A 12,478-nucleotide genomic window follows, 5' to 3' on the forward strand; every position below is an offset into this window, starting at 1 on the left:
CTGGGGGTCCCCAGGTCGGTGACGGTGATGGTGATGTTGTACTCGGCTCTTGTCTCTCGGTCCAGAGCTGTGTTTGTCACTAGGGTGTAAAAATTCTCAACAGAAGGTTTAAGGAAGAAAGGGAGATCATCTGGAATGGAGCAAACCATTCTTCCATTGTCTCCAGAGTCAGGATCTGAAACCCTGAATACAGCAATTATGGTCTCCTCCAAGTTTTCTGGGATGTGATCGATGAATGTTGACATAGTCAGTTCCGGAGGATTGTCATTCAAATCCATCACTTGGACAAACACCACGCAACTTCCAGAAAGTCCTCCACCGTCTGTAGCCTGAACATTTAATGTGTAAGTCTGAGTGGATTCGAAATCCAGTTTCTGTGTTAAAAAGAGTTCTCCTGACTTTGCATTTATTTGAAAAGTTTTGCGGATATCTTCAGAGGCTTGGGAAAATACGTAAGATATTTCTCCATACGTTCCAATGTCCAAATCGCTAGCAGAGACTATGACAACCGGAAATCCAATGGGGCTGTTTTCCTGAACCTGCACCTTATAAAACTGCTTTGCAAACTCGGGGGCATTATCATTGATGTCTAAGACTTCGATGCGAACCAAGGCAGTGCCAGTCCTGGGTGGAGTCCCGCCATCCAATGCTGTGAGAGTTAATCTGATCTCAGCCTGTTCCTCGCGATCCAGAGCTTTGTCCAATACCAGCTGTGGTAATATGCCGTTAGGACTGTCTTGTAATTTAAGATGGAAATGGGAATTGGGGCTGACTGTGTAACTTTGGAGACTGTTGCTTCCTACATCTAAATCCTGGGCACGTTCTATCAGGAAAGTAGTTCCGGGAGTGACACTTTCTGAAATTTTCAAAATTATTTCTTTGTCTAGGAACACCGGGGAATGATCATTTATATCCCTAATCCGTAGCGCAGCCTGAAAAAACTGCAAGGGATTTTCCAGTAACATCTGGAAAGGTAGCACGCATGGCTCGGTAAGGCCGCACAGTTCCTCCCGGTCCAATTTCTCATTTAACAACAAATCCCCGGTCTGCCTATCAAAATGCAAACGCGTTTTTTTCCCTTTGGAAATGACTCGAGCCCCCCGTGCAGCTAGCTCATTTACCTCCAGCCCCAGGTCTTTTAACAAATTGGCCACAAGAGAGCCACTCTCCGTTTCCTCAGCCACTGAGTAGTGCCTAGGCTCAGAAGCAGCCTGAGCTATGCCCAGCAAAACAAAGAATATAAAGACTTGCCTTTGTCTCAGAAAGCGTTCTTTTCCCTCTCCGGCCTCCATCGCTTTCTGGTCTCCCAGCAAACTTGACCCAGTCTCAGCTCGCGTCGTGGCTGACTCTATCATCTAGTATCTTGCGGGTACGGTCATAAGTGGAGACGCCTAGGACCCCGATTTCCCGTTGGAAACACCTTAGAAAGCCTCCCCTTCCTGCTTGTTTCTTTAGCACAGCATCTGGGTTAAGGAGTGCCGGCTGGCAGCTTTCTCTCTTCGTTCTACTTTTAATGCTGCAGCGCCACCCCGCGTCCTTTCCGAGTGTTTATTTTATCCAAAACATTAACATCCTACTCCTTTCAGACAGATGCCAATCTAAATGGAGTATTTTCATGTAGTGTCTCAACCTTTTATCTGTATTTCCAAAGACTTTTTCATTGCACCCATAGTGACCATGGCATTTCCATTCCAGTTTTCTCACAGATCGAAGGGGCATTTTTTTTTTTAAATTGGAAAACACCAACTTGAGAAACTGAAAGGGAGTAACTTCAGTCCCAGGATGAAAGAAGGCTTTGAGTAGGCAGGTTCCAGTTTATTTAGAGATTGGGCATGTGTGCGTATGGGTGGTGGCTAGGTTACCATCTTCGTGCTCAAGAGAAACAGAAAACTATACAAACTCAGGGAAAGCTCAGTATTCAAATAACTTTCTCATGGATGTGAAATATTGTTCTTACTCCTGTGTCTCTCTTGCACCACTCTCACTTAACATTTTCCTAAAATTCGACACATTTGGGCCACACGAAAATCTCCAAAAATAGTTGGAAAATTTCTTCATGTGAATGTATCAACATTTTTATTTTATGTTCTAACAGATAAGGGCATTTTTAACAGAACCTCAAATCAGTTATCACATCTAGCAATGGTAATAATTTCATAATAGCAAATAGCAAGTATTGAATTTTCCCCAATTATCTTTTTAAAATATCTTCTTAGAGATACTTTGTTAAATCAGGTACCAAATAAGATATATATGTTGCAATTTGCTGTTAGGTGTTTAAAATGTCTATCTTTTTTGTATTTAAAATATTTCATGAAAGAAGTGAGTTTTCAACCCAGAAAAGACATGGAGGAAATTTAAATGCATATTGCTTAGTGAAAGAAACCAGTCTGAAAAGGCACATACTCAATTACTTGCAACTACGTGACATTCTGGAAAAGGCAAAAGATAAATTAAGAAGATTAGTAGTTGCCAGATGGAAGGAGGAGGTGAATTAAGAGGTAAAACACAGGATATCTGGGAGGCATAGTTTCTCTATGATACTGTAACAGTAAATACATAGCAGTATGTATTTGTCAAAACCCATAAAACACAAAGAATAAACTCTAAACTACAGACTCTAGTTAATAATAATGGATCAATATTGGTTAATTAATTATAATAAATGTACCCCACTAATGCAAGGTGTTAATACTAGGGAACTATGGTTATATGGGAACTCTTTGTAATATCTGCTCAATTTTCTATAAAACCCAAAACTGCTCTAAAAAATTAAGTCTATTAATTAAATATTTGGGGTAACCTGAGTGGCTCAGTTGGTTAAGTGCCTCTTGATTTATGTTCAGGTCATAATCTTAGGGTTGTGAGATCCAAAAAAACATCAGGTTCCATGCTGGATGTGGAGCCTGTTAAGTTTCTCTCTCTCTCTTACTTTGCCCCTCTTCCCCACTTGTGCTCTTTCTCTCATTCTGATAAAAAAGTTCAATATTTGTATTGAGAAATGTTTCTAATATATAGAAAAGTTAAAAGAATTAAACATACTTCTACCCTGCATCCAAATTTGAAAAATTTTTTTACCATATTTGTTCTATCTGTATATTTTTAAATTTTAATTCTACTTACAAATACCTTCACTTCACCTCTAAATATTTCAGAAGACATCTCCTAAGTCTAAGGACATTATCCTACATAATCATGATCCCACCAGCACACTTAACAAAATTAACAATGATTCCATGATATTATTCCAGTCCCCATTAAATCTTATTCTTTTTCTATTATTCTATTATTCTATTCTATTATTCCATGATATTATTCCAGTCCCCATTAAATCTTATTCTTTTTCTATTATTCTTTCTCAGTTTTATTCAGTTTTGATAAGGACTCATATGTGCTCCTGAGATCCTTTTACAAACATATTTTTTAACCACTTATTATAAATAATGTCTTAGAAAATTCATTTTTAAACCAAGTTTCAGGATTGTATTAGGTATTGAATCTATTTATTCTGGAACAGTCCCATTTTATGATACTGAATTCTTTAAAGTATCCAGACCTGTTGTCTTGTAAGATGTTCTACATTCTGAATTTGTCTGTTTATTTCCTTGTGGTATCATTTAACCTGTTCCTCTATCCCCTGTAATTTCCAGAAAATTGGAATGGATGATTTATTAAATGTTATAATGGTATAATACTTTTTAGATCGCCCATTTATTTTCTGCAATTGGGTAAAAAAAATACCAGGCAATCACAGATTCCTTTTCTTAACATTTAGAAAATAAATGCCTACTTGTATTTTGATATTATTATTTTCATGACTATACTTATATTAATATCACAGTAATCCCAAAATATTAAACTCATTTTATAGGGAGTGTTCTGGCACTTAAGGTGGAAACTATGGGACTGTTGTAACACTTAATTTGCTTTTGACTCTATTAAGGATACAAACAACTAAGTTTTTCCATAATCTATCAAGATATTTATGCAAGTTTCCCTTTCCAAACCATTAGTTGCATATTCGTTCTGGGGAAAGAAAATAGCTTCTTCATTTCCCCTGCTTGAGTCACCTTTATTTTGAAATTCTGTTTGCTTGAGCTTTGTGAAATAAGTATCTTGCCTGGTACTGGCAAGAGTTGGATGCTTAACTGAGGCAGCCAGGTGCCCCAGGGATGGACTGTTTTTTTTTTTTTTCACATCAGGACAGTATGTTTTCCAGAAAGTCTTTCATGATTGATGATCTTGGAATACACACTGTTCTTCAATATCGCTTTAGAATCTATGGGTTTTATTCGTGGGTTTTTAAAAACCAATATCTATGCTTTATTAGAAGTTTTCATTAAGTCTTTAGTAACCCAAAAAAACTACTTAAAGATATTTCTTTGTTATATCTTATATCCAAATCTCTGACAAACAACGTGGCAGCCAGGGAGGGAAGACTTCTGGGATTAATACTTTATAATACAGCTGGGCAAAATAACTGACAACCAGCAACTTTTCTGATGAAGACCAGTGCAGACTTGGATCTGGCCAACAGTAGTGACCATCCAATACTGTTATTCTTAAATTAAACTCAATCTATTTCTTTTCACTGAGAAATCTGACATTCCAGTTTTGGATATTTCCTGCCCCCATTGTTCTGGCAGTTGTCAAGAGTAGACATGGGGATAGGCATTCAAGGTATACTTATGAATACTATTGTTTATATCAAAGTCCTGCCATCTTTATGGACTCTGGTTGCTACATGAATGCTCTATTGGATTTCTGGCAGCATTCTCAAGTCTAAGAACACTGGTAAATTAGTTATATCTGTGAATCTCAACTCAGAAAAATGCAAAGGATTTTACTTTGGCAACTACAAATTCAGCATCTATGTCTCAATCTGTATACCAACTCTGGATCCAATTTCTATTTATGTATTTACTTAGATAGCTTAAGCAGGCTCGATGCCCAGGGCCGAGCCCAATACCGGGCTCAATCTCATGACCCTCAGATCATGACCTGTGCCAAAATCAAGAGTTGGACGCTTAACCCACTGAGCCACCCACGTGCACCCCAATTTCCATTTAGTAGCAAATCCTGAATCTGTTGGTTTGAGAATGCTGATTTTTATCTTTAGAAATATTACTTATCCCCTCATATACACTCCCTGCCCCCAGACAGCAACTATGATCAATAGCTTCCCCACTCTCAGACCCAAAATATCTGTGAAATTAGCAATGAAATTAGCAGTGCATTTGGAATAGAATTCTGCAGTAGTTCAGCTTCCTCAATGGTATATGCTAAGTAAAATAGAGTAAGTTTGCTTTAGGTTGGGCTTTAAGTATTTCCTTATTCCTTCTAACTTCTTAGCAAATATGGCTTTGCACAATCATATTTGTGATAAATCAAATTTATCACACTAATATTTCTTTCTGTTATTTATACCACCATAGTCTCAGGCTTCCAATACAACTCTCAAAGTCAGGGTAGTATAATATGGAGCATACGGTACAGTATCTGCAATTGGGCTGCTCTACCATCTAAGCCTTCAGTGTCATTATTAGGCCTCTCTTAGTTTTTCTTTCTTTTTTTTTTTAAGATTTTATTTATTTATTTGACAGACGGAGATCCCAAGTAGGGGGAGAGGCAGGCAGAGAGAGAGAGAGAGAGAGAGAGGAGGAAGCAGGCTCCCAGCTGAGCAGAGAGCCTGATGTGGGGCTTGATCCCAAGACTCTGAGACCATGACCCTAGCCGAAGGCAGAGGCTTTAACCCACTGAGCCACCCAGGCACCCTAGGCCTCTCTTAGTTTTTCAAATTCTCCGGAAAAATAGAAAAAAATTTTTAGAAAGGTAAATGGAAATATCAGTTATTTTGTATTTACAAAATATGCTTATTATCCAGTGTGTTGAATAATGTGTATTTTATTTTCTCAGCAGCTATTATACATTAAAAATCAACAATTAGATTTCATTGAGGCATATCATGCTTTTGTATCCTCTGCCTTTGATTATTCTAAACTATATTGGAGAGTATTAAACATTGATGCAAAGAAAAGATGGGAGTGTTCTGCCACTCCATATTAAATGGCACTTCCTTTTAATGTATTGGAGATGCTGAGCTATTAATTGCTAAAAATGCATTATTTTGATATTAATAAGAAAACTTAGCAAAAATGAACAAATACAAATTTAGCATAGTAATAAATAAGCTACACAGCAACTCTGGATTGCACCTTAAATAATGAGACATTTATTTCTATCAATCACTTTTCCCCTGTGGTTTTATATAGTATTTGATTTTGTCTCATTAGTGTCATCAAAGTAAAATGAATATCAAATAAGTAAAAACTACATAATGGTAATCAAATAGTTATTTGAATTTAGGAGATGGACAGCAGTCTGGCTGAAAAGTAGACTCCCACAATTTATGGGCCCTCACCTATGAAATATCAAGAAAAGCAAAAAATGACAAAATACACATGCTGGCCTCCATTGGGAAGACTTCCCTCTTGAAGATTATCATTTTATGGGGCGCCTGGGTGGCTCAGTGGGTTAAGCCGCTGCCTTCGGCTCAGGTCATGATCTCAGGGTCCTGGGATCGAGTCCCACATCGGGCTCTCTGCTCAGCAGGGAGCCTGCTTCTCTCTCTCTGCCTACCTCTCCATCTACTTGTGATCTCTCTCTGTCAAATAAATAAATAAAATCTTTAAAAAAAAGATTATCATTTTATGGATAGATTGGGATGAGTTTCCTTGTCAAGCATTGGGATACCTCCCAGCAAAGTCTATGCAAAGTTTTAGGGCTAACTTACCTTTGTGAAAGATGAAAGGAAATTAGGCCTGTGGAGAAAACAATGCATTCTTTTTCTGTACTTAATAAAGATGCTACTGCTTCTAAACCAAGACCTTTGTGAAGTAAATAAAAAGATAAAAACAGCTAAGTCATCAGTACTTGTTGACTCTAAATTAGCATCGCTATGCTTCAGAAGAAAAGAAAATACTACTAAAGGTAGAGCCATAAACTAGCAACTATGCTATTCAGAAAGGGATGTTTTCCTCTACTTTTTATCCAGAGCCCAAAAGCAAGAATACCAAGGATGATAGCTGTATCTACCTAATGTCTTATTTTCAGCTCCAAAGAACTTAATTTCATTGAAGATAAAGTGATGTCACATGCACGTATCTCTCTTCTCTCTGTTCTGCATTAGTTTGGCAGAGTAGGAAATATTTTTAACATTTATGGGGAAAAAAATCTGTAAGGAAGATCAAGACATTTTCTTTTTAGTCCAGAGTGTTTTAGATGATGATCCTTAAAGCGGTGAAGTCTGTTTCTGGAAGTTTTTTAGGATGAGCAGACAAGTGTCAACATGACCAATTCTATGGAATTGTCATCCAACAGGAGTGTCATCCAACATCCTTCACAGGGAAAAAATTTCTGACAGTATTTCTGTTGTGAATTTCCTGAGTATTCGCCATGTAGTCCTGAAATGGCCTTGTAATTTTCCTGCAGTGCATATATATAATGCACAAGTACCAGCAGTAATTAAAATGTTTGGCGAGTACTTTCCAGAGGCTCGAGGATTTAGTGAGCCTGGAGAATTCAGCGAGCAGCATCTTAATGATTTACGAAGACCACATCTTCAGCAGAGACTTCTGACAACCAGGTTACCGAGGGGTGTGCATCTCAAGGGTTTTCACTGGTTGTCATCATTCGGACCTAGGAGGTCCCAAACTAGTGCTGATTACTACCACCCCTTTCTGTAACAGTTAAACTTACCTTGGGTTGTTCTTCATCCAGCGAGTTTTTCCCCACGAATGAGCAAATTACTTATCCCACTATTGCATCGCACTTTACTGTGAGAATGGAAATTGAACTGATGGTGTAGTTTCCTTCCAATGACAGAAAATTCACCTAAATCTCATGCATGTCTGCGGTGCACATTCTGCAACTTTCAGAAGAATTTTTCAAAGAGGGAACATTCCAGACTCGTACCTTTTTTTCAGAAAACCAAAAAGAAGTTTACAGGTTTGGAAATGCAGAGCTCCTACAGGTCTGGTTTCCTGTTTGGGAGAAAAAGCTCTTCTTTGGGAGGATCTAAAATATTCTTGGATCTCTGTGGAAACCACCCTGCTCCCATCTGTCCTCCCACAGGTGCACAGATGCTCCCTTTCCCGCAGCCAGCGCCAAATCTTCGGGACCTCCGGCCATTAATAGCCGCCTTCCTTTTCCTGGGCCGCCGGCAATACGCCCCAGAAGAAAAGGAAAACTCAACACTTGCCTTTTCTGCCAGCTTTCTCTCTCGCACAGTTTCCTGCACATCCTCTGAGCGCGTTGTCTTTAATAAAAGAAGAATTGGGAAGTCGTGTAAGAGAAATAACGTCAACTTATGTCTTGTCCTCATTCATTTGAAGGAAAGTCTGAAATCTGAGCTTGCAGCCGACGTTTCCGAAGCCGCGTCCATCCCCAGTACCTTTCAGATTTCGTCTTTTCTAAGATGGAGTCTGCGGAAATGCCAGGCTCCTCCTCCTACTTTTTAGCCTGTAGCACCACCAGGCGTCCAAACGGAAAACTTGGTGTATACAGCGCTTTCCGTCAGAAACTGTCAAAATCGTCATCGTCACGACTTCTAGTGGCACAGTTCTTACAATATTTCTTCATATCACTTCTCCGATTTTTGGTTTAACCAGTGTGGAAAGAAACAATAGTGTACGGTTTTATTATATTTCTAATTACCAATTGTTTTATCATATTATCACAGCTGTATGATTTGAGAGTAACTTGAACTGGATTTCTGCCATTTCAGACGGGTCACCCATTTGGCCACGCATCTGATGAATTTATTAATTCATCAGCAGGTGTTTGTTTGGGATTATATTCAAGTCCTGCAAAATGTATTGGGGGTATAAAATTGAATAAAACCTGGCTCCTACAACCCAGGAAGTTACAGCCTAGAAGGGGGACACAGATAAAGAGACAATTATGATATGGGAGGTAAGTGCTAAAATAGAGATCTGCACAGGCATGGTGACCACTAAAAAGGGAAATTTAACTAAGAACAGAAATGAGGTATCAGGAAAGGAGGTGAAGTTTTGAACTAGTTGAGCTAGCTGCATCTTATGGTATCAGCTTAAACACAAACCCATTGAAATTATTTTCTACTGCAGATGAATGAAGTACTTGTGATTTTGCAAGAAATGAGATTTTCTGAAAAGATGGGAAGGTCATGGCTTATGTGAAATGCAATGCGGTCTTTCAGTTAACAGCACAGAGCCTTTCATGAAGTGGTGTGGGTGACCACTGAAAGGCTAGGGATGAACCCTTGTATCCAATTTGATCTGGTACACATAAACTAATACTCAATTTAAAAGAGAGTCCTGCAGGTTGTGTACGTGCATGTGTTAGTAGTTTGTTGTGTAAAAACCCATCTTTTAAAGTGGTGATTAAGAGTATGTGCTTTTATAGTCAAAGGACTCATATTAAAATCCTGCCTCTACTACTTCATATATTTTATTCTACTACTTCATATATTTTATTTTAAGAGAATCACCTAATCCCCTCAAACATCAGTTTCCTCGTGTGAAAAAAGTGGATATAATAATGTTATCTACTTCATGAAGTTGTGAGAATTTAGTGCAACAGTACTTATGAGGCAATTTTTTTTAAGTAGGCTCTATGCCCAACCTGGGCCTTAAACTCAAGACCCTAAGATCAAGAATTGCATGCTCTACAGACTGAGCCATTCAGTCACCCCAGTGAAACAGTGCTTATGAAATGTTCAGCCTAGTGCTTGGAACATCACAGTGTTTCATAAATGCTAATAATTATTAGTGGTAATACTATGAAAACAGGAACTTATCAATAACAAACATAAGCCTGAATGACTTCCAAAAAGGAACCCATTTGCACCGTTGGTGGGAATGTACATTGCTACTGCCACTGTGGAAAATAGTATAGATGTTCCTAAAAAAGAGAGAGAGAGAGAGTGAGAAAGAAAGAAGGAAAGAAAGAAAGAAAGAAAACAGGGGTGTCTGGGTGGCTCAATCAGTTAAGTGTACAACTCTTGATTTCAGCTCAGATCATGATCTCAGGGTCATGAGATCCAGCCCCAGGTCTGGCTCTTTGCTTAGTCGGGAGTCTGCTTGAGATTCTCTCTCTCCCTCTTCTCCTTTCCCCACTCACTCACGCGCTCTGTCTCTCACTCTCTCTCTCAAATAATAAATAAATAAATCTTTAAAAAATGAAAATAGAACTACCATATGATCTGGCAATTCTACTTCTGGGCATATATTTGAAGGAAATAAAACTATGTCTCAAAGAGATATCTACACTTCCATGTTCACTAAAGCATTATTCACAAAAACCAAGACATGGAAAAAAACAGTAAGCATCATCAACTGATGGATGGGTAAAGAAAATATTATATATATAATATATATATGGGAATATATAATATATGGGAATATTATTAAGCCATAAAAATGAAGATATCCCTGCCACTTATGAAAACATGGATGGGCCAGGGGCATTAGGCTAAGTGAAATAAGTCCAACAGAGAAAGACAAATAATGTAGGTTCTCACTTATTCATGGAATCTAAAAAAGCCAAAGTCATAGAAACAGAATAGAATGGTGGTTGGCAAGGGATGGGACTGAGAGAAATGAGGAAATGTTGGTCAGAGGATATAAACTTCCAGTTATAGGATGAATAAGTTCTGGGGGGATCTTATGGCATGGTAACTACAGTTAACAATATTGTATTATATATTTGAAAATTTCTATGAAAGCAGATCTTAAATGTTCTCACTGAGCAAAAAAAAAAAAAAATGGTTAATACGTGAGGTATAAAAAAAAGTCCTTCCAGTTATTTCAATCAGACTTGGATGGAGGGTATGGGGAGTAGAGAGAGATTTTTAAATTACAAATTCAATTTTCTTAATACTTTCAGGGCTATTCAAATTACCCATTTCATATTGGGTGAGCTATGGTAGTTTGTTTTTTGAGAAATTATTTTTTATTTAAATTCAGTGAGACAACTTATAGTACATCATTAGTTTTTGATATAATGTTCATTGATTCATTAGTTGTGTATAACAGCCAGTGCTCATCACATTATGTGCCCCCTTAATGCCCATCACCCAGTTACCCCATCCCCCATTCTCCCACCATCCGCACCCCTGTTTGTTTCCTGGAGTCAAGAGTCTCTCATGGTTTGTCTCCCATTCTGATTTCTTCCCACTTAGTTTTCCTTCCCATCCCCTATTGTCCTCTGCCCTATTTCTTATATTCCATATATGAGGGAAACCATATGATAATTTTCTCTGCTTGACTTATTTCACTTAGCATAATACCCTACAGTTCCACCCATGTTGATGCAAATGGTAGGTATTCATCCTTTCTGATGACTAATATTCCATTGTATATATGGACCACATCTTTATCCATTCATCTGTTGAAGGGCATCTTCGCTCTTTCCAGAGTTTGGCTATTGTGGACATTGCTGCTATGAACATTGGGGTGCATGTGTCCCTTCTTTTCACTACATCTGTATCTTTGGGGTAAATACCCAGTTGTGCAATTGCTGCATTGTACGGTAGCTCTATTTTTAATGTCTTGAGGAACCTCCATACTGTTTTCCAGAGTAGCTATACCAACTTGCATTTCCACCAACAGTGTAAGAGGGTTCCCCCGTCTCCATATCCTCTCCAACATTTGTTGTTTCCTGTCTTGTTAATTTTGGCCATTCTAACTGGTGTAAGGTGGTATCTCAATGTGATTTTGATTTTAATTTCCCTGATGGCAAGTGATGTGGAACATTTTTTCATATGTCTGTTGGCCATTTGGATGTCTTCCTTGGAGAAGTGTCTGTTCATATCTTCTGCCCATTTCTTGACTGGATTATTTGTTTTTGGGTGTTGAGTTTGGTAAGCTTTTTAAAAAATATTTTTTAAGATTTTATTTATTTATTTATTTGACAGAGAGATTGAGATCACAAGTAGGCAGAGAGACAGGCAGAGAGAGAGGGGGAAGCAGGCTCCCCACTGAGCAGAGAGCCTGATGCGGGACTCGATCCCAGGACCCTGAGATCATGACCTGAGCCGAAGGCAGAGGGTTAACCCACTGAGCCACCCAGGTGCCCCTGAGTTTGGTAAGTTCTTTATAGATCATGGATACCAGCTCTTTATCTGTAATGTCATTTGCAAATATCTTCTCCCATTCTGTGGGTTGCCTCTTAGTTTTGTTGACTATTTCCTTTGTTGTGCAGAAGCTTTTTATCTTGATGAAGTCCCAAAAGTTCATTTTTGTTTTTGCTTTTCTTGCCTTGAGAGACATTTCTTGCAAGAAGTTGCTGTGGCCAGTGTCAAAGAGGTTACTGCCTGTATTCTCTTCTAGGATTTTGATGGATTCCTGTCTCACACTGAGGTCTTTCATCCATTTTGAGTTTATCTTTGTGTATGGTATAAGAGAATGGTCCTGTTTCATTCTTCTGTATGGGGCTG

At 38.4% G+C, this 12,478-nt stretch overlaps 1 protein-coding gene across 1 annotated transcript; it reads right to left on the reverse strand.

Annotated features, from left to right (window-relative positions):
* Positions 1-5: 5 nt before the first annotated feature.
* LOC116862651 (protocadherin beta-2-like) lies at positions 6-1,627 on the reverse strand (the record flags this gene model as incomplete). The annotated part of the gene is made up of 1 exon (XM_032849998.1): positions 6-1,627. A coding segment is annotated over exon 1 (1,350 nt), but the record flags the coding sequence as incomplete, so codon positions are not given.
* Positions 1,628-12,478: the final 10,851 nt, after the last annotated feature.

This window comes from Lontra canadensis, unplaced genomic scaffold (assembly GCF_010015895.1).
Source record: "Lontra canadensis isolate GAN:19392208 unplaced genomic scaffold, GSC_riverotter_1.0 scaffold290, whole genome shotgun sequence".
In the NCBI taxonomy this organism is placed as follows: Eukaryota; Metazoa; Chordata; class Mammalia; order Carnivora; family Mustelidae; genus Lontra; species Lontra canadensis.